Raw genomic sequence first — 23,739 nt, 5'->3', positions numbered from 1 at the left:
CGAAACGAACCCCTCCGGGGCAGACCTCCAACAGCAGCCTACCGTTCCAACCCAGAAGGCCCTTCTTCCTTCTCTCCTCCTTCTACCTAGGTGCTCTGGGAAATGTAGGCGGTGCGCCCCGCCTCCCGCCCGGCCGGGGAAAGAAAGGCGTGCGGGTGAGGCGGTCGGCCCGGTGTCCTGTTCTCAGCGCAGAAGATGGCAGCGGAGGAGGCCGCGGAGGCTGGGCTGTCTGCGGAGCGGCTGCAGGAGGCCGAGGAGGAGGCAGCAGAGAATGGGGCAAGCTCCGCGGGAGGTGGTGAGGCCGCGGCGCTCAGTAAGGGCCGTTGGGACGCCGGGTTGAGGGGGGGGGGGGGGAGCCGCGGCGGCCGTGAAGCGGAGACGGTGACCCACGGCCCACCTCGACGCGGGGGGGCGGGGAGGGTGGTGTGTCCGCGCGCGGGGCCGGGGCTGTGCAGTCTCACGTGGGCCCGGTGCCAGCGGTCCCGTCCGCTTCGTATCCCGATTTCGGCCGCGGGCCGGCGGCTCGGGCCCGCCAGCAACTGGACTCCCACTTCAGTAACGCGTGCGTTTGTCAGCAGGCCGGCTAGAAGGAGCGAGCGCGCTCGTTCTGACACGGGTGCAGCCCACCCCGACCATCTTGGCCCCGCACGTGCTCGGGACGTGCCGGGAGACCGGCTGTGTGGCGCTGCTCTGCGCGCCCTTCCCCCTCATTGCCTGACCCCAGTGGTGCACGTGCGCTCAGTTCCGCCTTTTAAAAACACGCACATAAACCCGCGATTTGATTTTGGCTCTTTCTATTTAAAAGTAAATTGTGTCGAAAAAGCTTTGTGACTTTTAAATAGATGAGCAGGCGGGAAGTAAATGCGAGAATCGGGTGATCTTCCATCTTTGCAAATAGGTCTGCGAGAAATACAGCAGCGCTGCAGTGATGCTGAGAGCTGTGCTGATCCCGGTTTGTTTTCCTTAAGGCAACTTTAGTGGGCGTTTCTCCTTTTCTGAACAACTTACCTGACCTGTGTCTTTAGGTGTTCCTGCAATTTCTTCTTTCTAGTTCTTTGGGATGGGAATATTGCAACGAATTGCAATTTTTAAAAGCGAAACCATCTTAGGAACTGCTACGAGATCCATCCAGCCCTTGTTCTGCCACCAGCCGTGGCTGGGAATAGTTGTCTGAGGATGAACAGACTGAATGAACCCTCCAGAAATGCCTCCTGTTACAGAACAGCAGGCAGTTCATCGTTTCCTTGAGCTGATGGCTTTGGGTTTAAAAGCTCACTGGCCATTTCTCTCCCATAACATTTTTGCTTTGGGACCTGCAGACTTGAAGAAGGCAGTGGCAGGGAGCTCTGCAGCATAGCACTAGCTTATGCAGAAATCTTCTGGTGTGATTATTCCAGCGATTTGATCCATCCTGGGTTATGCTAGGAGTGACAGAGAGCTGCACCTTTTCTACAGGTGTCTGTCATAATCACAGAATCACAGAATTATAGGGATTGGAAGGGACCTCCAGAGATCATCGAGTCCAACCCCCCTGCCAAAGTAGGTTCCCTACACCAAATAAATGGGCTGAGAAGCCATCTAACCTGTCCTGTTGGTTCTCAGTGGCTAGGAGGCTAATGCCTTAAAATTGTTTCTTGTCGCCCTTTTCTGAAACTTTCCTAGGACTATGCACGTTTTTAGTGGAGGGATATGGGGCAGTACTGCTCCATGTGCAGGTTCTCCACACTTTTTTCTTTCAGCTCCTAAGCTGTTTTTTTTTGGGGTTTTTTTTTTTTTTTTGTTTTTTGGAGTAGGTTTTATACTTGTTCCTTTAGTCAAAACTGTGTATTAAAACCTGAAGATAGTAATCTCGACTGGTATTGATGAGGAGACAGCACACCCATTCATTCTATTCATATGGGAAGTTAAGATTACCTTTTACCCTGAGGCCCAGCACTTTACTGCTCTTTCTTTAATTCCCCAATTGCTAGGCCTCCTTTTTCCGGACTGTTGAACTAGCCACAGTTAACTACTGTTTTCAAACTTTTTTTTGTCAGTCCTGTATGATAGTTAAGTGTATTTGGACCTCCTGCTTGCTGCTTTGTATTGCTCACACTGTGTTTTGCAAGACAGTAACATGCCAACGTTTTCCTGTTAGCTTCAAACATCTGATAGTACAGATGAGTGAATGGTTTCTTCTGTCCAGGATGGTGTCCTCTCACCCTGGTTTCCAAGGGTGAGCAGTAGTCTTTCAAATATTCTTCTCCAATACTCTTTTACAACTTTTACAACTTTTCTCTTTTACAGTAGCAAATATGGCTGAAAGCGAATGAACATAGCATTACAATTTCGATGTATCAATAACATTTTTACTTTAATTTGTTTGATTTTCCTAAGATGGTGAAGTTGGCTGTACGAAAGTGGAAAACAACAACCTGTCTGTGAAAGCTAGGTCAGAAGTAGAAACCAAAGAAGAAAGAACAGAGCATGAATCCATAAGGGAGCCCGATAGTAACATTTTGGATGTTTCATCTGATTATCCAAGAGGTTCGCTCATAAATATGAGTATTTCTGTAGTGTGTTTGAGCAAGGGAGAAGGAAAAGGTAGAAATGGTGGGTAAGAAAGTCAAGTGGAATGTGTGCAGTTGAGTTTCTATGCATCTGGTGGCTAGTGATACTTTTTCCCATGTGGCTGTATGAAATATTTTCCTACAGTATTGAAAACTTCTTTCAAGTGAAATGCCATTTCATCCTCTCTATGATTTCTGGAAGCCACTTCCAAAATTAGTGCATGTGACAGCAGTGCAAGAGAATATCCACGCAAATGGGGAAGCAGGAGTTGATTTTAACCTCAGCTTTAATGCTCCCTGTCATATCTTTGCGTACCAATCAGTTGCTCTTTTCATTTCATGTAATAAAATCTGAAAGACTAATGTTGTACAAGCATTGAAAAGTTTTAAAGTCCTTGCAGAACTGGTCTTATAGACTGAGATGTTCTGTGTGCTGCAACCAATAGAACTTACTGGATAAGCTGATCCTACTGGGCTTAGCAAATTCTATGCTATTTCCATTGATAATTTGAAAACTGAGAAGGTAGTTTTAGATGTTCTCAAACATTCTAAGAAAAAAAAAAAAAAAAGGTAGAATTGAAAGTGTCCTGGTTTTATATTAAATAATTACTACTTAAAATCTATCCACCTCTGGCTGCCATTTTAGTTTTGCCAGGCCATTCATAGGATGATACTGCTTTGTGTATTCAGCAACAATGGCATGTAGAAAAGTCAGAGACAAATAGTATGTGACTTGCTCTTTTCAGCTTGAGTTTTTCAAATGAAGATCACTTCAAGTGGAGAATTCTGATGTGTGTCAGCATTGAAAAGCAAGTAGAATATCTTCATCCTACTAAAAAACCAGTTTGGGGATTAATTTTGCGAGTTACTCTTTCTACTGGAAACTAAAGGATAGAAACAAGTATTCCATTTGGTGTTATTGACCTTTTCCAGTAGTAGGCTTGAAGTGATGGACTAAGTAATAAAATAGTAATAAAAAACACATTTTTAAGAGTATATTTAATTTTTGAATCTCTCCTGTTTTAGAGAAACATCTTTCCATTCAAAGACAACTTGCTGATCTAGAGAAACTGGCTGACCTGAATGAAGGTGAGTCTACCTTAGCAGTACCCCAGGCCACAAATCTTCATGTTTCAAGTATTTACGTTTTTCCTCAATAGCTATTTTTCAAACACTGCATCTGTTTTGTTCTTCATTTGTTTGTGATGCTCAGAGACCAAGGGATTCATTACTGAATAACTTTATAATATTTATTCTTTTTTTTTATTTATCAACTGCTGTACTTCTTTCAGTAAATCAATACCCTTAAGCATTTTTTTTCTTCTGCATTTTTTTTCTTCTGCATTTTTTTTCTTCTGCATTTTTTTTCTTCTGCATTTTTTTAATATTGGTAGCATGCATGGATTAGCAGAATGTTTACTCTAGCTATACTTACATCAGCAGCTCAGTCTCACTTAGGCTCATTAGTCTCACTGTAGCCACAATATCAGGGAAGCTAATTGTTGTCTTTACAGCGTTTAATCTTCTGTTTCAGTTGTTTCCTTACTTACTTTATCATTTTTTCTGATCCATTTTTTTAGTAGAGGACTGCTTAGGAGTGTTAAGCATTTTTATTACAACTCTTAGCAACTCCTGTTTTTTCTCAGATCACGTCTGTCTTTAATATAAATAGTGCCAGTCCTTGCACCTGAAACTCGTTTTTATTCACAGATCAAGAAAAACATCAGTGTGTAAACTACGTCATACAGCTCTTGCGCCTTAATAATCTTCTAGGGTTTTCACTGATAATAGCCTGCTTCTATAGCTGCTTATTTTGACCAACAAATATACCGAGAGAATAGTTTCTATAGAAAGTTAGGTTGTTCTGTATTTAATGAAGAGATGAGTAATAGATTCTTCTTAGGTCTGATGTTCATGGGTTTTAACTTTTATCAGACCAAATTCTGCATTAATCCATGGCGCCGATTAGAAAATAAAAAACAATGAAAGCAACTCTATTCCCTTGCCTGTTCTCAATAGTCAGTTTTTTCTTTCTGCCATGGAATTACCATTCTTCTGCTGTGTGTGAATGAACTGACTTGTGTTTATTGTCATTACCTCGTGTTTGAGATTCAGTAACGTGTGGCAGTAGCAGAGCTTTATCAACCTTAGGGAGAAGCAATGCTTGATTTCAACTGTTAGCTGCTTCTCCTGGTGTCAGAGGCATGGGATACTGCAGGGGTGTGGTAGGTTGCTTGTAAGAAGGCCATATCAGACGAATTCTGTTGTTTGTGAGACTAAGGAATTAGTATATCAACACCCACACTGTGTAGAAAGTTCCAGTATTCATCCCGTATTGTGGCACTACAAACCTTTCTGCTAAATTCTACATGAGAAGTTGCTTTTTCAGCAGTAGGAGACCCAGAGGCAGCTGTATGCGTGCCCTGGTCTGTAATTCCCACAGACTAAGTGCACAGCCTGTGTGTCCCAGGAGCTAGCTTTTACTTAGGATGTATTTGGATTGCTTCAGCTTTTACTTAGGATGTATTTGGATTGCTTCAACATCTTTGTTGCCAGACAACTTTGCACTTGCTTTAGTGTTCTAAAAACAAGATTTCCCGAAGATTATTATTAGCACTGAGTACAGTATTTTTGCAGTTTGAAAAGATACCAGGTGCTTGCTTTACCTAAAGCCATGTTCAGAGGCTCAGGAGCATAAAAGACAGGTTCTTGTTCTCTCACTGTTTGGGTTTTCTTGAAACACTGTAAGCCTCTGGATGTCTGTAAAATTCCCTCACTCTGCAACGCTGTTAAGAAGTTAGATTATGATCAAATGGCTCTGAAATTTAAAAAAAAAAAAAAAAAAAAAAAAAGTCAAAAACGTGGAACTGACTGTTGTAGAAGAGGATGATCTTGAAAGAAATCATATTTTTTGCTTGTATTCCTTTAAGTAGAAAGCAAAGAGAATCCATATATTGCATATATATCCATATATATCCTGAGAAACTAATCTTCAGTTCCATTGGTTGGACTTGCCTTCTCTTTTTGATGTGCATCTCTCTTAAAAGGCATCGTAACTGCTTTTTACATGTTTCTCTTCATAATCCTTGTTGGTATTTTCAGCTGAAAAGAAGCCTTGTCCCTTGTGTCCTGAAGAGAAATTTAAAGCCTGCTATGGCCATAAACTTCATCGTCACCTCCAGAATTTGCACTGGAAAATTTCTGTGGAATTTGAAGGTAAAATAAGCCATCTTTCAACAGTAAATAGCAAAAGAGAGGGCAGATGTGGAGGACATTGGTCTGTGGTCTTTTTTAACTCCTCTTGACTTAAGTATGAGCTTCAGGCACCTTATCAGCTCTAAACCAGAACCCTATCTTGACCATTTACTTTGCCATGGAGTTTCTATTATTTGCCATATAAGAGTTTTCTATTATTTGCCATAATAGAAATGTAAAATAGCTCTCCATTTTTTTACATGCCAAAATAGTTCATATTGTGCATTTTCTTGTTTAAAAAAAAAAGTGCTTGACGTGTCATGATAATACAATACATTTATTTGATGCAAACTACTTTAATAAATGTTTTGGTTATATTAGAGCAATTTCCACCTCACCCTGCTGTCCTTTTTGCGTTGTCATAACATTTCTTTGGGTTCAGATAACTGCTCCAAGTATTGATTCAGTATAAGTATTCTACAGCCTTATCTTTCACGCTACCAAACTCTGATCTGTTTACAAGATACATTAAAATCCTTACAAGGAGTTTTAAGAAAAGAGTGAGCATCATATGTTTCTTAATGAACAAGATGTACAAGTTTGCAGGAAATAATATAACCATCCAGAGTATGGCAAAACTGAAGTTAAATTAAATGAAACAATTTTCAGACTGTAGCGTGCTTTTGTTTTATAGGGTACAGAATGTGTATCTGCCACTTGCCTTGTCGTGTAGCAAAACCAAACTTCGTTGCAGATCAGGTAAAAGTGGTGAATCATAGAAGTGTTTCTTAGCCTATGTGATGGGGGAGATGGGTGATTTTGAGCAACTTCTACAGACTATCCTTAATCTGAAAAGTATGACTTCTTTCCATTGCACTACACCAGGTGTGCATCAGTCCAGAATAATGTCTTGATATAACCCTGTGGGGAGCTGAATGTCACATCTCTGGCGTTTTGGTGAACAGCTGCCTACATCTTGCAAGAGCAGCTCTCTGTGGGAGAGATGAAGAGTCATGGCAGCAAGCAGTGGGTGCTTCTCTGCTCTGTCCCTGTGTGCTATGTCGTGCAGCTGGATGGGCTGTGTTGCTGCAGTAGGACAGTGTGCTGTGTGGGTCTGGTTATTTGCAGTCTCCAGGCTGCAGATTCACAATGTTTTATGCGTAGTAGAGTTAAGACAGATGACTTCTTCATCAGCCTGTGTTTAGCGGGAGTCCAAATTGAATCACATTTATGTGTTCTGAAAGTACATTTTGTGTTATAGGCGTTTTCAAAGATGGGAGCACACTACCACTGTATCATCTGCTCAGCAACTATCACACGAAGAACTGATATGATAGGACATATTAATCGCCATGTCAATAAAGGAGAAACTGAATCAAGATTTATTACAGGTAAATTCTGAAAAACATTTGATACTTTGCAGCGTGGGTTATCTATGATGACAGACATGAGAAAAATTCATAAACAGAATTACTTGGGTTTACTAATGAGAATTCTGCTCTTAATTTTTCAGAATGTGTTTTTTCCTGAAAGATTTGGGAATGCTGTGGTTTTTGTCTCTGTTAACCAGTTACTCTGTTTGTAGAGATGGATAATGTGCTCTTCACAAACAGATCAGTGCTGTAAATGTAGGTTTCTACCTTTCCAATACAATGGAGAACCTGGTGTCCTTAAAACAAAACCTGCACTGAGAATTTAATTCCTTCTCTTGGCTGTGTTTGTTATTAAATCGGTCTTCAGTAAATCTTTCTACAGCATACATGTGTGGTGGTGGTTGTTGTTTTTTACCAAATGGCATCAGCAGGAGTTTACAAATTGAGCTGCTCTATTATTCAGTCCTGGAGAGCTGTGATCGTGATGTTACAAGTTCTTTGGATTTTAATTTTGTCTAACCTTCTCAAGAATTAGACTTTTTGTTTTTAAGCTTGGATAAAAATGAGACTGAAAGCATTCTAGGTAATTGGAACACCAGATGTCTCTAATTAATTTAATTTCCTTTATTTTCACAGATTTTCTTTTATTTGCAGAAAGTACATTGTTTTGCTTTTGTGTAAAAACTAAGATTTTTTCATTATGGCCCAGACAGTTCACTATTGAAACTTGTTCTTTTTGTTTGTTCATCTATTTTGTCTGTAGACATATGGATGTTTCTGTCTGTGTGCAGATGTATGGATGTTTCTGTCTGTAGATGTATAGATTTTACCTGGTTTTAGTAAGAGCAGGACGTGAGGGTCACACTTAGTTTTGTTGTCAGTCTACAGTTTAGGAATAGCAGCTTAATGCCTGGTGTCAGTTTTTATGTCTGTGAAGTAGAAGTAGAACATGTTTCCATGGAAGCTTCATGACATGAGAAACTTCAGGCTTCTCTTGCCTGTTGCATCATATCTCTGTTTGATTCCCTTCAGAGCAGTTAGTAAAAATGTTGTACTTTTAAAATGCATGTGGGTAGTTTTCCTGCTGGGTAGATGAGAAGCTCTTGGAGGATGTTTGGTGCTTAGGAGGCACCAGCAAATGCTGAGGGCTATGAACATGGAGCAGCATGGCAGAGCAGCTCAGATGTGCTGCCTGCATGCTTGAAGCACTGTGAGATGGGCAGGCTGTGCACTGAGAGAGGTCTCTGGCTGAAAGCTTCCACATTTTTCCTGGTTATCTCTGGGTAAATTTTGCTGCTGTTAGACTGGGGAATAACTGCTCAGAGGAGTGACAGTGTTACAGCTGTTAAATGAAGAACACCTGTTTTACCACAGTCTGTACAAAACTTAAACACTGAAATTGTCAATCAGTTTCATGATGCTTTTCGAAAACTCTTTAAAAGAGATTGGATCAAGGAATTGAATGGTTCACATTCGTGGCCGTATTAAAAGTGTTTTAGTTACCTAGCAAATACTACTTGTACATACAGAACAAATGTGATAAGCCTCAGGCTCTGGGCTTACTTTCTAAAATCTAGGTGGATATAGAAGAACTGAAGTAAGAAACAAATCCTGTATTTTATGGCAAGAAAATCATGGTAGAGCTTGAGCCTTGTCTGCTGCTTTCCAGACTGTAAGATATATTATTTTTTCCTTCCTTCCTTCTTGTGACTAACTGGTCCATGTCTGCCAGCTGGATGATTGCACTGTTTGTTACCTGGGAGCAAAAACTCAATGTCATGTATCAAATATCCTAATCTGAATTTCTGTTCTCACTTTTTCCTTGCTCTGCAATTATTTTTTCAGCTCCTGCTCCCAAGTCATCTTGTGAAGTGCTGAAAGAGGCAGACACAGATGTGCAGGTTCTTCCCAACTATTTCACACCTCAAAAAACAGACTCCTATTTTAATCCCAAAATGAAGCTCAACAGGTGAGAGAACTGGGATTGGGAAGATAGGAATGAGGGTAGGTGACTTTGCAGAGTGAAATGTCGATGAGTTATGAAGAATATACCCTGTGGGTGCTTGATTTGGAGGAGAAATAGCTTTTGTGAGTAACAAGAAAGTTTCTGGAATAAGAATTCCCTTTAGATGTGCTTTTAACTTGTCTGCTAGGATCATTTCTGTTAATTTTGGAAAGTTTTCCATCAGTAAGCTCTTGACAAATACTGTTAAAATACAGAAATGCTATTTCAGAAGTCTTGTTATTTCTAAAGCGGCTAAGACTTTGCAAAAAATATATGCAAAAGAGCAGGAGTTTAAAAGAAGAGCAGGCTTGAAAACTGATTTCTGTGTGTACACGTGAGATCTTTTTCTGTGAATTCCACCGCTGCTCACTGATCATTCTTCTTTAACTGAAGGGCAGTGTACCTAGGCCTTCTTTATTTAGGGCTTTTTTTTTTTTTTTTTTTTTTTCTTGGATGTCAAATTCTCACAGGTTTCTTCCTGTATTTGCTCTAGAAAAGATGAAGGAAGGAAAGCCTTTTTTAGGAAAATCGTAAATGATTTGTGTCTCACAAGTAAAATATGCAAGCATTACCACCAAGGCAGTGGGCTGGACTTCACCCTGGCTGACCCCTTGTCTCACTGCTGTAAATGTCCCAGCTTCCAGGCTTAAAGTTAGTTCAGATACATTTATGAAAACTGAGACGTGCTTCTGAAGGAAGCCAGCTAAGTTTGTGGTCAATACCTCATTTCCTTTCAAATACAGAGCAATTAATAGGGTAACCTCAGATCGTGCTGGGAAAGGAGGAAAAACTCTACTTGAGATACCTGGAAAATGACTCGGGATCTTACCTTAGAAATTTTCTGCTTAGCTGAGTCACTAAATTGAATGTGAAACACCATGGTATCCATTAAGGAGGTTAAAAGTAAACCTAACTACTGAAATTAATCTTTCAGTGTTAGCTAAGCTTTCTGATTTACAATTCTTTTGTTCAGAAGGTGATCTGCCTTCATTGTTCTGGGAAGGTACTCAAGGGAAACAGGTAAGAGGAAGAAAAAATTTTATCACCTTCTAATGGCTTTTTACATTTTTAAATTTTCCAGGCAACTGATATTCTGTGCACTGGCTGTTTTAGCTGAGGAACGTAAACCAATAGAATGTTTGGATGCATTTGGTGCTACTGGTAAAATCAAGCTCTTTATCTTCAGTTAACATCCGATAGTATGAAACTGCAGAAATGAGTAGTAACAGTCTTGTCATGTTGTGTTTGAGTATGCTGTTTTCTTGCTTAGGCAGACAGTCATTGGCTTACATACAACCTTCAAGAGCTTACATTAGGTCCTTTGAAAATGATTGCAAATAATATTAAATTGAAGTTGAGTGGTGTACTTGAAAACAGTTGTCTTAATGTTCATGAAATTCTGTCTTCAGAAGTGTGCAATCAAGATCTTGAGTCTTCTGAGCCTTGGTGGCTGTAAAACCAACCTTTGGTTAAACAGTGGTAGTGTATCCAGGTTTCTTTACTGAATCCTCTCTGATTGATAACAAATTCTGAACTTGAACTAACTGTAAAGTTGTTCTGCTGGAGTCCACTAGCATTCTGGAATAAAAATGAAAAACTCTGAGCTGCTGCACTACTGCACTGTGATCACTCTGCTTTTATAAACCTAAATTTACAGATGAGAACAATAGTAGCCACTCAGCATTTTGCATAAACTTAGTCACTGTTCCGAACCAGGTGAAATTTCAGAGCTGCAGCCCCTCCTGCATTTCTACAGGATAATCCTGTAGTTGGCTGAAAGTCAGCAAGAATATTTGCGAGTTGCATTTTGCTGTATTGGAGCTCTGAGCAAGCCAAGGGTCTTCAGCACAGTTTTTAACTCCATCACTCATATTTTGGTCTGTAACTCCCAATTCTTGTATAAGAAGGTGACAGACTGCTTTTCATCCTCTCACAAACTTCAGTGTGACTGTAGTGGTGCAGAAGGTCACCAAGATAATTGTTGCAGGAGCACACCAAAGCTTTGCAGCATGCTGTTGTGTTATAAGCATTTAAAGGGATGTGGGTTTGTTTTGAGTTAGGTGAACCAGAAGCCAGCTCCCTTGTTCCGTCATGGAGTTACATTTCTGTCTTTCCATAGGTATAATGGGATTACAGTGGGCAAAACATCTCCGAAGTTCTGTCAGAGTTACAATTAATGATTGCAATGAGAATTCTGTGACAATGATTCAGGAAAACTGCCATTTAAACAAAATGAAGGTGAAAGTGAGCGCTAAGGAAGAAGACTATTACGAAGCTCTAGGAGATGGAGAAGAAAATACTGATACCATTGAGGTGACAAAAATGGACGCCAATGTTATAATGCATTTGAGATCATTTGATTTTATGTAAGTATTAGATACTTCTCTTAATAAGTTCTCTGTTTTGATCTTGATACTCCTTGTCCTACTTCATGCCCCAGCGTAAGTTGGAATTAAAGAAGCAACCAACATGCAGTTGCAAGACGCATGAAAACTGAAAATTAAAAATTATTTTTAATATTTTAGAAATTGTTGGAAAAATATTAAAGACTTTTGACATCCAGAATGAAATATGAATGCGCATGAACATTTTAAGCTGAACATTTTTTGGTACATTGCCTATGTGACAAAGAGAAATGTCACAGAATGAAACCTAGTTTTCACTGTGCACATTAAGGTCTTTTGGGAAGCATTATCATAGGCTCATGGGATGGTTTGAATGGAAGGAGCCTTGAAGCCCACCCAGTTCAGCACTGTGCTGTGGTGAGGGAACTTCCCACCAGATCAGACCTCCCAGGGTCCATCCAGCTTGGCCTAGAGCAGCTCCAGGGGTGAGGCATCTTCTGTGCTTAGCCTGCATCAGGGCTTCACAGTCTCATTGAGAAATGTCTTTCTTATGTCTAAGGTCTGCTTCCTTTATTTGATCTGAAAAGTTTTTTTAGTTATCCCATGTCACAGAATCACAGAATTGTTATCAATAACTCATACCTTGGGTTGGAAGGGATCTCCAGAGATCAAGTCCAGTACATTCCTTGATTAGGAGTCTCTCTCCTCAAATTTGTCAGGCTTTTGTTTGTTTTGTTTTTTTTTCTTTCCTTAGAGCATCTAATGGACTTTAAATGCATGCATTTCCATGCTACTGGACAGGCCTGAATTCTTATTGCATGACTTGATTTCCTGTAATGCATTTTGCAGCACATTTGTTTTCAGTGGAGGTGAGATTGAAAACCCTACAGACATCAAAATAAGTGCTTGGATGTTTTTGTACTGTTCAGCCTCCAGATCTGAGCTAATTAAGCAGCAGGTATTCAGGCTGATGGTTAGCTACTTAGTACATAAACTGGTGTGCGTGCTCAATAAATATATATAAAATGTTTCTAGCAGTTTGTTTTTTGTTTTTTTTTTTTTTAAGGACAAAGGTAATTGTCAGGCCAGTATTCTTGTCACTTGAGCTAGTGAAGGAATCAGGATGCAAAAAAAAAAAAAAAACACTTTCCGACCTTGTAGTGCTGTGTATTTTCCAGCACATTCAAGCGCCGGCTCTTGTAATTTTGGCACTGAATCCTATAGTGTTGTGGAGTAATTCAATGGAGTTGATTTTTGTTTTTAAAAGGAAGGATAAATGGTTAATGCAGAGTGCAACCTGCTTTCTTTTTAGACATTTGGACCCATTTGGAACTTCTGTGAATTACCTGGATTCTGCCTTCAGAAACGTGAGGAATCTTGGAATTGTGTCGCTGACATCCACAGACATCAGTTCTCTGTATGCAAAGGCTCAACACGTCACCCTGCGTCACTATGGATGTAACATTGTGCGAACAGAGTACTACAAGGAGCTGGCAGCCAGGACAGTCATTGCTGCTGTGGCAAGGTATTGCTAGAACAGATCAGCTCAGAGCAAATTATTTTGATGCAGAATTTCAAACTCCCACTGTAGGTTACGCATGCTGAATTTCCAGAACTCTTGGACTCTACAAGCCAGACTTCTTGATACAGAATCTATGCTTCGTATTTTATCTCTGCTACTATGTAAACTTAACGAATGTACTTTACATTAGTAAACTTCACATACTACATTTTAAACTAAAGGCTCAGGAAAGATGGAAGTACATAAATAGGGTAGGGGGTTTGGGATGTTGAAAGGGTGGTGGGTTTTGGTTTTGGTGGGGGGTGTTATCCTAGACTAGAGAACGACTAGCTGGACTTTGAGGTACGTGAGTTTGTTGGTTCTTTTCTCAACTTTGTTGCCATTTCAGTACTGCACACAGCTTTATGAATATTAACTAAAACACTTCAGTGGCTTCTAGCTAAGAATTCCAGGGTTTGTTTTTTTTTTTTTTTTTAATGATAACTAGTGTTAAGGGAAACTGGTTGTCCACTTTGGAATAGGCCACCTGCTACCCCCTGGAGCCTGGGTTGGTCCTGCCTGCTCTAGATATTTCTAATAACTTTGGCCGGTTAAACAAATGAGGACTGAAAATCTAGTCTCTAATTAACGAGGAAAAGGACTGGCCAAACTGCTTGGGAAGAAAAAAAGAAGAAAATACATGCAGAGGTCTTTGGAATGGCAGAGCTAAAAAACTGATGGGAATGCATTTAGACTTTAATTTTTTCATCTCCCTTCCTGTGGTAGGTTGCAGAACATTCTTAAACATCTGATTAAACATAACCTTACTTTGAAACTACGTTATGAACTGAGATTTGGAGAGGGGGATGAGGTTGAACTTCTTAGCTGTTCAGATGAAGTTTGATCAGTTCTGGTTTATGAGTTCCAACTCTCCCGAAAATTTTCTTCTTATCAGCGCTTATCTGCTCAGGAACTGCTGCCTTGTCTTCCTGCAGTCCTTATTTAGTTAGTGTTTGATGGTTTACCATTGTGTGTGTCATTCTAAATCTCAGTTTTCTTGGCTTCTCATCCAGTTTGTTCAGATTTTTAGTTACGTTATCCTGGCAGTAGGTGGGTATTGGGATAGAAGGATGATGGAAGAACAGACCAGTATTTGTTAGTTAATGAAAACTGGAGTGTGACGTTCTCAGCGCTATGGGAAGTAGACTACACTAAGCGTTTAAGAAGCGACTCTCTCCAGATAGCCTTCCTAAAGTTTCAGTGTCGGTTTCTAGAAAGCAGGTGAGCTCAGAAGTCTTTCAGGAGCTTCGGGTGTCTGTAGAAATGTTACTCTACTACATTCAGCATCATTTGGTGTGTTTGTTTTTCCTCTGTAGATCTGCAGCTCGCTGTAATAAAGGCATTGAAGTCTTGCTTGCAGTAGCCCTAGAACACTTTGTTCTTGTAGTCGTCAGAGTTTTAAGGGGACCATCTCCTGCAGATGATTCAGCGAAGAAAATAAGATATCTCATCCACTGTCAGTGGTGTGAGGAGAGAATTTTTCAGAAAGAAGGCAATATGGTAGAAGGTAAGTGAATATTTCTTGTCACTTTCTTGAGTGTATGATTTCCTTTGTGGGTTTTGATTTGTTTTTTTCTTCTGTTTGTTAAGGTCTTGTTTATGTTTACATCTCCTTAAGTATTATTTCTATTTAATGTAAAGATGCATACAGTGTATGAAGCTACTTCTAATACAAACTGTCTGTTTTATGGTAGCTGCTTAGATTGGTTATGTTCATGAATTTTGCTGTAAATGTTTTGGATTTACTGCTAGACAGCACGCACTCAGGCTCACTGTAGCTGCTGAGGGATGACTGATATGCTGTTCAGCCCAGCCTTCTGGTGAAGGGCTTGAGGAGCTGGCTGCCATTCTGCTCCCTCCATGCAGGAGCGGCTTGATGGATTTAGTATCAGATTGCTTTCTGCAGAGCATCGTGTTCAGTTACCTGAAAGTCCAACAAAATCAATAGTATCACTTTCCCTCAGGTGAGGGTATGTTTTGCCTGCTTGGGCCTTATCTGTAAATGCCAGATGGAAATAATTTTAGTAGGTGTGGTAAAAAAAAGTTCACAGCATCCCTTCAGTTCATCTAACACTTGGGAATAAATGGAGGCAGCCTTTCTGTCAAAAGCTGAGCTTGAGCTTGTGAGCTGTCTCTGTACAAAATCCAAGCTGGAGGGTGGACTAGCCAGGTAATAATTGAAATGGATGTAAAAGGAAAAACTTCATTTATTTCAAAGTTGCATGTTCCTGGATGTTTTGCTGTTTAGCTAGTGGTGTCTTTGAACACCCTGCTTCAAGTCAGGTGCAAGAGTGTGCAGTGATTTTTTCATTAAAGAGATTCAGTCCTGTTTTTATAGACATAAGTGAGTAACTGATAAGTGCAGTGTTATGGTGGAGATCTTAATAAATTAGTGGTTTATTTGATACTCTACCTGCAAGCAGTCTCACTTACAGTCTAGAGATCTTGTAGGCAAGGTGTATTTTATGTATGTGACTGACGGATGTTCACATTTTTGTTATTGATGTTTACTGCTAGCCTGGGCAGCTGCACATATAACTGTAGGAAAACGAGTAATTTCCTCATCATTTGAAATCTGCTAAGAAATGGAGCAGGTTAGGTAGTCATTTTTTACAGCATCATTTTAACAATGATTACAGCTCAAAATCATCACTCACTGAACTGAAGAGCACTGCCGCAGTGTTTGACATAAGTGAGAGTGCTGTTGCACTTGTGCTGTTGTTTACCCTTCTAATTACTTTAGTAAACTTACTTCATGTCTGTATCATCTCAGTAAACACTGATGACTTCCAAATTCACTGAAATCCTGTTTTCCTGTTGCAGAAAATCCTTATCAGCAGCTGCCTTGTGATTGTCATAGCAGTATGCCTGGGAGGACAGCAGTAGTTCTTGGTCCTCTCTGGTAAGTTCAGAGAACAGCATGGAATTGCAGGGTAACTGGGGCTGGGAGGACCTGCAGAGGTCGACTGCTCAGTCACTGCATAGAAATGCAGGTCTGCTGGATCATCCGTCGCTGTAAAATGAAACTGGCAGTCAGGAGTAATTTAGGAAACAGTTGACTGATTCTGTTCTCTGAATTTAGGAAGGTGTTCAGGTTTTTGTTTTGTTCATAGCGTTCAAACCAGTAAATAAATAACAAATTCACTTTAAACTTCACATTTAGTGCAGCTATTTTAGTATGTCCTGCACTGAAGAACCTGGCTCTGTGTTCCTCTGATTGCTAACGTCATGAAGTTGTTTATTACTGGATACTTACAGAGTGTACATAATAAATCCTAACACGTGCTGATGGAAGTACACTACTTGATGATTTTTAAATTGCCTCTTATGAAAAACAAAAATAAATTCTTTAAGTCTTCTAATGGTTTCAAAGCACCATTAAAAGCAGTAGCTTTCTTCCTGATAAAAGTGGGACTGAAAGACTTTCTCTACCTAGTACAGAAAGTCAGTAGTAGGAATAATAGTCCTGAGATCTTTGTTTTTTGTGCAAGATCAATGCTGCTGTCCTTGGAAACCAAGCCACTCTATACTGCTATGTTAGGCAGCAGTACAGTGCAGCTCCTTGGTGTAATTTAACTGCAAATCACTCTGAGTGATTTTTTTCAAGGGAACTTTTTTTGCTTTCATTAGTAAAATCTTCTCACTTCTCCTACATTTCCTAGGTCAGGAGCTCTCTTTAATACTGGGTTCCTCAGAAGAATGTTGTTTGAAGCTGTCCAGTATGGCTTAGATGATGTTCAGCCACTTCTGAAAACAGTGGTCTGTGAAGCTGAGTGTACAACTTCCAAGAATTTTTCTACCCATAGTCCTTCTGATGAGAACAAACAAGGTAAGAAAAAAACTGTGACCTCTTCATGAGGAGACTGGCTTGGTGGTTTTGGAGAGATTGCTCTTGGGTAACATAATGCTAACAGCAGAGTACGTGCCACAAGGTCAAGGAAATAACTGTTACTTTGAAGTGTGAGGCTTGGTTTGCTGCAAAAAAAGTAGGATCTATCGAAGGCAGAGTGCTGGATTTATACCTATGTAACCACTATGGGAGATCCTGAAACAGATAAGCATAATGTGGGCAGGCTGACCACTGTGAAATGCAGCATGTTCCCTGAAGGAGCTGGAGGTGGTGCGTGTCTCAGTTCTCTCTTGTATTCTGCTCCTCACCACTGAGGACTGCGGTTGCTGCTCTGTATTCTCTGCTGGAATAGTAAATCATTCCACCAAAAGGAACAACTTTCTGCACTTGCATGCTCTTTTACCATTAAACAAAGTTACGTTTTTAGTATTTCCTCTAAATTCAATTACTGAGCTGGTAAGCAGATGAACTATGTGCATGCCTCTCACTGTACTTTTGACCTCAGGCTGGGAGCTGATGGTGGGTTTTTCTGTTGAACTTGGGCATTTTGCCATTCCATTGTTTTACAGCAGACTTAATTTTGACCTTTAATTATGTTCTAGAAGAGTGTGGCGTATATATTAAAACACCAGATATGCTGGCAGAGTCTGATGTGGTGCCTGGTAAGTTGATTGGTTTTGTTCAACCTCAGCAACTTCAGAGTATGATTTTATACTTGAAGTGATGGCCAAGCCAAACGAGTATTCAGCTGTAACTTCTTTGTATTTAATCATACTTGAGTAAGAATTATTTTCCCATTGCATAATTATTTTACTTCATCTAGAGTGATATTTGTCATGTTTCCTGGTAAAAGCACGATGCTAATTACTTAATTAAGCATGAATACATCCATAAAGGCGCGGTTGCTGTGTGGGTTTTCTGTATGTACTATCTTTGGCTTTGCTGGCTTTTTTTTTTTTTTTTTTTTTTTAAGTGGACTTAGTGAATATTCATAGGTTTCACTGGCCTTTTTTGTGATTCAGGAAAAAGAAAAAATAATGAAGTGATGCGAAATGCGACCAAACGACAAAAAACTGACAACAGTGCGGAGCACCCTGCATTTTACTACAATATCCACAGACACAGTATTAAAGGAATGAACATGCCGAAGTAAGGCTTATATCTACATTCCAGTCTTACAGTGCTATGATGACTAACATATAATTTGTACTGAACCAGCCTCACCACTGTTAATGCCTTCTTACATGGCTTTTTCAGGTTAAATAAGTTCTTAAACTACCTCTCTGAAGCTGGATACAGAGTCAGCAGAACCCACTTTGATCCTATGGGCGTTCGCACCAACGCTCCCTTGGCACAGTTCAAGACTGTTCTCATGAAGCACAGCACTCCCACGTATGCTGGGGGGCAAACAGAAGGCCCTCTCCAACTGACAGAAGATGTCCAGGTGGGAGACCAGCTTCAAGCTGCTGCAGACAGCAAGGCAAAGGATGATGAGCTTCTGGAAGAGAAAAAATCTGGAGACACTGCCGCTATCTTCGCAGAAGACTGCCCTACTCACTGTGCAGCCAATTAGTCCAATCCTTTTGGATTTACATGAGAACTTGCACCTACGCTCTGTTCAAGCACACCAGTACTCCTTGCAGACCTGGAATTTGACAGTTTGAAATCCCTGCAATTTCCATTGGAGAGGATGTTTTAGAATTCTAGACCTTAGCACTGAAAGCAAGTGTGTATGGTTGAGATGATTTTCCTGTGGGGAAAATTATTAGATGGTTGGTTCTTTCACACTTGCATCCACTTTCACACTGAGTATTGTAGCTAGCACCAAGTCTTTGTATGGCCTTATTCAAGCTGCTGGAACAGAATATAGGAGAGTGGATGGGGCCAGAAGTCTGAAGCATTTCTGAACATAAATTTAGTTTGAATCAGGTGATCGTTCCTAAAACCTGACCTGTTAGAACTCAAAGGAAGGTCACATTAAGGTGATAAAATACCGCAGGACAAAATGTGACATGAAGCCAGAAGGTGCAACTTGGTGCACTTGTAACTCCACATTGCTCATGTAATTTGGCCTTCCGTTTTGTTTCTGTAGATCTACCTACAGGCAAAATCCTAACACGAGTGAGAGCAGAAAGGAACCCATACAGAGCTGTACATAAACTTCAGTTCCTAACTAAGCATTTGTCTGTACTCACTCCAGGTAGTTTGTTTGCTCTGAGATTTAATTTGGTTGTACACTTTAAAAAAAAAAAAAAAAAAAAAAAAAAAAAAGTAGAGTGAGCAGACATCACAATCTGAAGTTCCAGACTATTAATTTGTTAATAGTACAGTTTGCTGTTAAAAGATCTCTTCAGTGTCTGAGACGCTATTTGTTGGTAGTCATTTGGGGTTTCTTGAAATACATGGCAACATTCCAATCAAACAAACCTGCCTTCATTTTTATTTTTTTTTCTCCCCCCAAAAAAATCATTTTACTTGGAGGAAAAAAAAAAAAAAAATTTTACTTGGATTCTTAGACTCACAGAATGGCTTAGGTTGGAAGGGACCATAAAGATCGTCTGTTTCTACCACCCTGGAGTGGGCTGGTTGCCACCTACCAGATCAGGTTGCCTGGGGCTCTATCTAGGCTGGCCTCGATGCCCACGGGGATCCCACAGCTTCTCTCGGTGGCCTGTGACAGGCATCTCTGTGCTCTGAGAAAAGAATCCCCTCCTAACTTTAAACTAAAATAGGGGAGATTTAGGTTAGAACTGTTCCCTGTTGTTCTGTATTTGCCTGCATAAGAAGTCGATCTCCCTTTAAGTATTGGAAGGTCACAACGAGATCTCCCCAGATCTGCCTTCTCCAAGCTGAACCACTTTAGCTCTCTCAGCCATCCTTCATAGGAAAGGTGCTCCAGCTTTCTGATCGTCTTAATGGTCTTCTGGACCTGCTCCAACACCTCCACATCTTTCTTATGGTGCAGTATTCCAGATGAGGTCTCACAAGGGTGGGCTTGAGCTGGATAATTGCTTCCTTCTCCCTGCTGGCCACTCCTGATGCAGCCCAGGACACAGTCAGCCTTGTGGGCTGTAAATACAAACTTTTCATCCACCAGGACCCTAAGTCTCCCAGGTCTGCTCTGAATAAATGTCTGGCATTCTCCTGACCCAGGTGCAGCATATTACACTTTGCCTTCTTGAAACTCATTAGCTTCATATGCATCCATTTTTCAGAGCTTGTCCTTTGGATGGCACCCCTTCCTTTATCATGTCAGCTGAAGCACTTGGCATGGTGTCATCTGAAAACTTGCTGCAGGGGTACTTGCCTTTGCTCTCTAGCTCATTGATAAGAGTACTGATCCTAGAATGGAGTCCTGAAGGATGTCTGCCCCCTGTTCTCACCTCCATAATGCCATTGACCGAAATCCTCTGGATGTGACCATCCAACCTATTCCTCATTGACCAAATAGTCCACACTTAGTTTCTCTCCGATTTAAAGGTAAGGATGTGATGTGGTACCATGTCTAAGGCCTTGCAGAAGGTAGATGACATCAGTTGCTCATTCTTTGTCCGCTGATGGCATTACTCCATCGTAGAAGGCTGCCAGTTTGTCAGGCACACCGTGTCCTTGGTTGGCTGTCTCAGATCAGCTCCTTGCTTTGCACATGCCTTGTTGTAGTTCCCAGAGTGTTCTGTTCCACAGTCTTCCTAGGAATAAAGATAAAGCTCATCAGTGTGTGAAAACCCAGGTTTTCCTTTCTCACTTAAAAATGAGAGTGATGATTCATTTTTCCAAATCACCAGAGACTTTGCTTGACAGCCATGAATTTTCAAATATGATGGACAGTGATTTGGCAACCACATCAACTGCTCCTTCCAGACCTGGGATATATGTCATCTGGCTGCATAGGTTTGTAATGTTCACTCTTACAAGACAGCATTAGACTTATTTTTCCCAGTGGGAGGGATTTGGCTCCCTCAGCTCCAAGCTACATGTTTAAGGATGTGAGAAACATGGGAAGCCTGACCACCAGTGAAGACCGAGGCAAAGAACTTTCTGCGTACCTCAGCCTTCTCCGTGTCTGCTGTTCCTTCTTGTTGTCAAGGAGAGTGTATCTCAGAGGGTATGCTCTCCTTTGCCTGTCCCTTCTGACCAGCATACCTGTAGAATCTTGTAATGTTTTTCATGTCCCTCACCAAGTTTTGTTCCATGTATGCCTTGGCTTTCCTAATCCTATCTCTACACATCCAGATGACACCCCTGGATTCTTCCCAGGGGTGAAATCTCATCCAATAATTCCTTCAACAGTCAGAAATTTGTCAGAACTTCTCCTCAAGTCCAGGATCCCAACTTATCTCCTTGCTAGGCCCGTGTTCCTGAGAACATGAAATCAGCCAAGCATGATCCCTATGGCTCAGACTGCCTCCATTTTTAACCTCTTTAATGAACTCTGCATTGGTGAGCGAGGTCTAGAAATGCTTCACATCTATTTGGACTGCCCAATATCTGGACCAGGAAGTTATCCTCAATTATTCCAGTCCCCTGGATTGCTTACAGCCTCCTGTGTTGCTTTCTCAGCAGACCTCCATGTGGTTGAAGTCTCCTATCAGGATGAGAGCCTGTGAGCATGATGCTTCTTGTAGTTAAAGCAAGAAGGCCTGATCCGCAGGCTGCCTTCAGCTGGTGGCCTGTAGTAGATCTGATCACCAGAAGTTTTTCATTGGTCTGATCCTTCATTTTTACCCACCAGCTCTTAACCTGACCGTGGCTGTTTCCTTAACGTGGAGGATGCTTCCACACCCCTCCTTCCCTGTTCTTCTCTTCTGAAATACTTGTAGCCCTTGGTTATAGTGTCTCACTTGAGCATTTCATCCTACCACGTCTCCATGACAGCAATTAGGTCATAGCTTTTTAACTGTACCACGGCTTCCAGCTCCTCCTGTTTATTCCCCACTCTTTGTGTTGATGTGGCGGCACTTCAGTGGGGCCGTCAATCAGCCTTGTTACCTTCTTGGAGGAGCATAGTTCCTTCATGACAGTTCAGAGCCTTTCCTCTGCTGCTCCACAGAGTGATAGTGATGGTGTTCGCTGGCCCTTCTCTATCACTGAGAAGTACATCCCTTTTCCCTATCAAATGTAGTTTAAAGTTCTGGTCGTCAGCCCAGCCAGCTTTCTGTACAGAATATTCTTGCCCCTCTTTGTCAGTTGTGCCCTATCCTACATATACATACCCAGTGTCTGGTGGTATTTCCAAAGTAATGAAACACCAAGTGTGACAGCATCCACACAGCAATTGTGCACCTCACCTGTGCATCTCCTTTTTCCTGGGTCCCAGTCTCAAGCTGGGATGATAATGGAGAACGCAACCTGCAGTCCCAATCCCTTTGACATCCACCTGAGGGAAATAAAGTTTCTTGATATTTTGTAGTTCTCATTGTAGCCTCATGTTACCCAGCTTGAAAGAGCAGCAATGGGTAATATCCTCTGGCTTTATTAACCTTGGAGCTTCCTCTTGCTGTCATGAATGCAGGTCTCTGGCAGACAGCAAACCTATCTGGAGAGATTGTCCAGAAGGCAAAAAGCGTACCTCAATGTCTCTGAGCGAGGAGTCTCCAATTATTAACACCTTTTGCCTTTTTTTGGTGACATAATAAAGATCTAATAAAGGTATTTGGTTGGACCAGTTCAGTGTGTCTTCCTGCATCTGCACTCCAACCCATGCCGTCTACTCTTTGCTCCCAGTCTCCTATTTGTTGTTGGGACATTTTAGGGGCTGTGGGGAGGCTCCTCTGCTTCAACCAAAGCCCAGGGTTCAGTCTCGCCATCCTAAGTGTTGCCATCTGCCATCTTGCCATCTGCCTCCTCAAGGTTGGAAGCTTGCTTTACCTTCTGTCCTTTGCAGGGACTTGAGGCAGTGCTGTTGTTCTGCCCATGTTACCGCATGATACCATCTTCATATGACATCATGATGTTTTTCTCTCAGATTCCTGGACACTTCTCTGTCTGGTAATTTCCTCTCCAAACATGTCTGGCTGCTTGAACACCTGTACCTGTGACACATCCCTCTGTCCTCATGCCCTGGCTTGCCTTCCACTTCCTGGGCTCTACAACCAAGGATCTGGGCAGCTCTGTCACTCTTTGGGACACCTGGCTCTGGGAGCATGCATCAGCCCAGAAAGGTTGTGGTGCCCTGTCAGTCTGGCTGTTGTGCTGGGTTATTACCATCAATAGAAGGCTGCACCCTGCTGCGCCTGCAGCTCTCCCTGCAGATCCTGAAATTCCTTGTGCAACATTTTTTTTTTTTTAATAGAATGCCTAGTTTGTTCATTTTGATCCTGAGTAGTCTCTGCTGCATTTCCCATTTATGCACACATTACTTTTCTGAGTAGTTAATACCCCATAGTTTTTTCCTTCCCACTTATTTTTGCCTACAAGTCTCAAATAAAGCCACTATCTTTTTGAAGTTCTGAAAAATAAATTACTTAGTTATTATGTGTCTTATGAATCCCAGAAAATGATCTGGATTACAGCAAAGCTGATCTTTTCTAACACACATTAAATTATTTTCAATGCATACATAAACAAGCGTGACATACTGCTGAAACGCGATAAGCCCTTTGGTGGGGAGTGCTGGTGAGCACAAACTACTGCACTGCTAGCAAGTCCTTACACTTGTCTTCAAGATACCCTTCTGAATGTTGCTTAAAGTGGCATACCTTCAGCCTTGCTATGGAAGATATTCCCAATCGTCAGCTACTTTGATTCTACTAAACCCACCCACAGCCAGACAGCCCTGCTTTGAACACGGCATCTATGTGAAAGTGAAGTGTCCCAAGATGGAAAGCTTTAACCCCTGCCTTTGTGATGCTCTCATGATCC

The 23,739-nt window shown here is 41.2% G+C and overlaps 2 protein-coding genes across 9 annotated transcripts in view; one reads left to right on the top strand and one right to left on the bottom strand.

Annotated features, from left to right (window-relative positions):
• Window positions 1-329, bottom strand: part of SWT1 (SWT1 RNA endoribonuclease homolog) — a 34,677-nt gene extending 34,348 nt beyond the window's left edge. Inside the window, exon 1 of one of the 3 annotated variants that reach the window (XM_042873167.1) lies at window positions 43-329. The gene's annotated coding sequence lies outside the window, so the exon portion shown is untranslated. Of the gene's footprint in view, window positions 1-10 lie in introns of all 3 variants that reach the window. The other 2 variants (XM_042873169.1, XM_042873168.1) reach the window with 2 other exon arrangements.
• On the top strand, window positions 88-22,540 carry TRMT1L (tRNA methyltransferase 1 like). Of its 6 annotated transcripts, none has more exons than XM_042873175.1 (16): window positions 88-313; window positions 2,377-2,526; window positions 3,576-3,638; window positions 5,652-5,765; window positions 6,439-6,503; window positions 7,006-7,135; window positions 8,963-9,086; window positions 10,204-10,283; window positions 11,242-11,488; window positions 12,780-12,992; window positions 14,345-14,535; window positions 15,852-15,930; window positions 16,691-16,857; window positions 17,481-17,540; window positions 17,901-18,027; window positions 18,136-22,540. In XM_042873175.1, the coding sequence occupies exons 1-16, from the start codon at window positions 196-198 to the stop codon at window positions 18,449-18,451; spliced, it is 2,244 nt and encodes a 747-aa protein (XP_042729109.1). In that variant the 5' UTR covers window positions 88-195; the 3' UTR covers window positions 18,452-22,540. The 6 variants fall into 6 exon arrangements, with proteins under 6 accessions (XP_042729109.1, XP_042729111.1, XP_042729110.1 ...); XM_042873177.1 differs by having other exon boundaries at window positions 90-292; XM_042873176.1 differs by having other exon boundaries at window positions 90-295.
• The last annotated feature ends 1,199 nt before the right edge of the window (window positions 22,541-23,739 follow it).

Source organism: Lagopus leucura, unplaced genomic scaffold (assembly GCF_019238085.1).
Source record: "Lagopus leucura isolate 7727_CA_CO unplaced genomic scaffold, USGS_WTPT01 Super-Scaffold_100009, whole genome shotgun sequence".
NCBI lineage: Eukaryota > Metazoa > Chordata > Aves > Galliformes > Phasianidae > Lagopus > Lagopus leucura.
The sequence above is the reverse complement of the archived record's forward strand: the minus strand, read 5'-3'. Positions and strand labels throughout refer to the sequence as shown.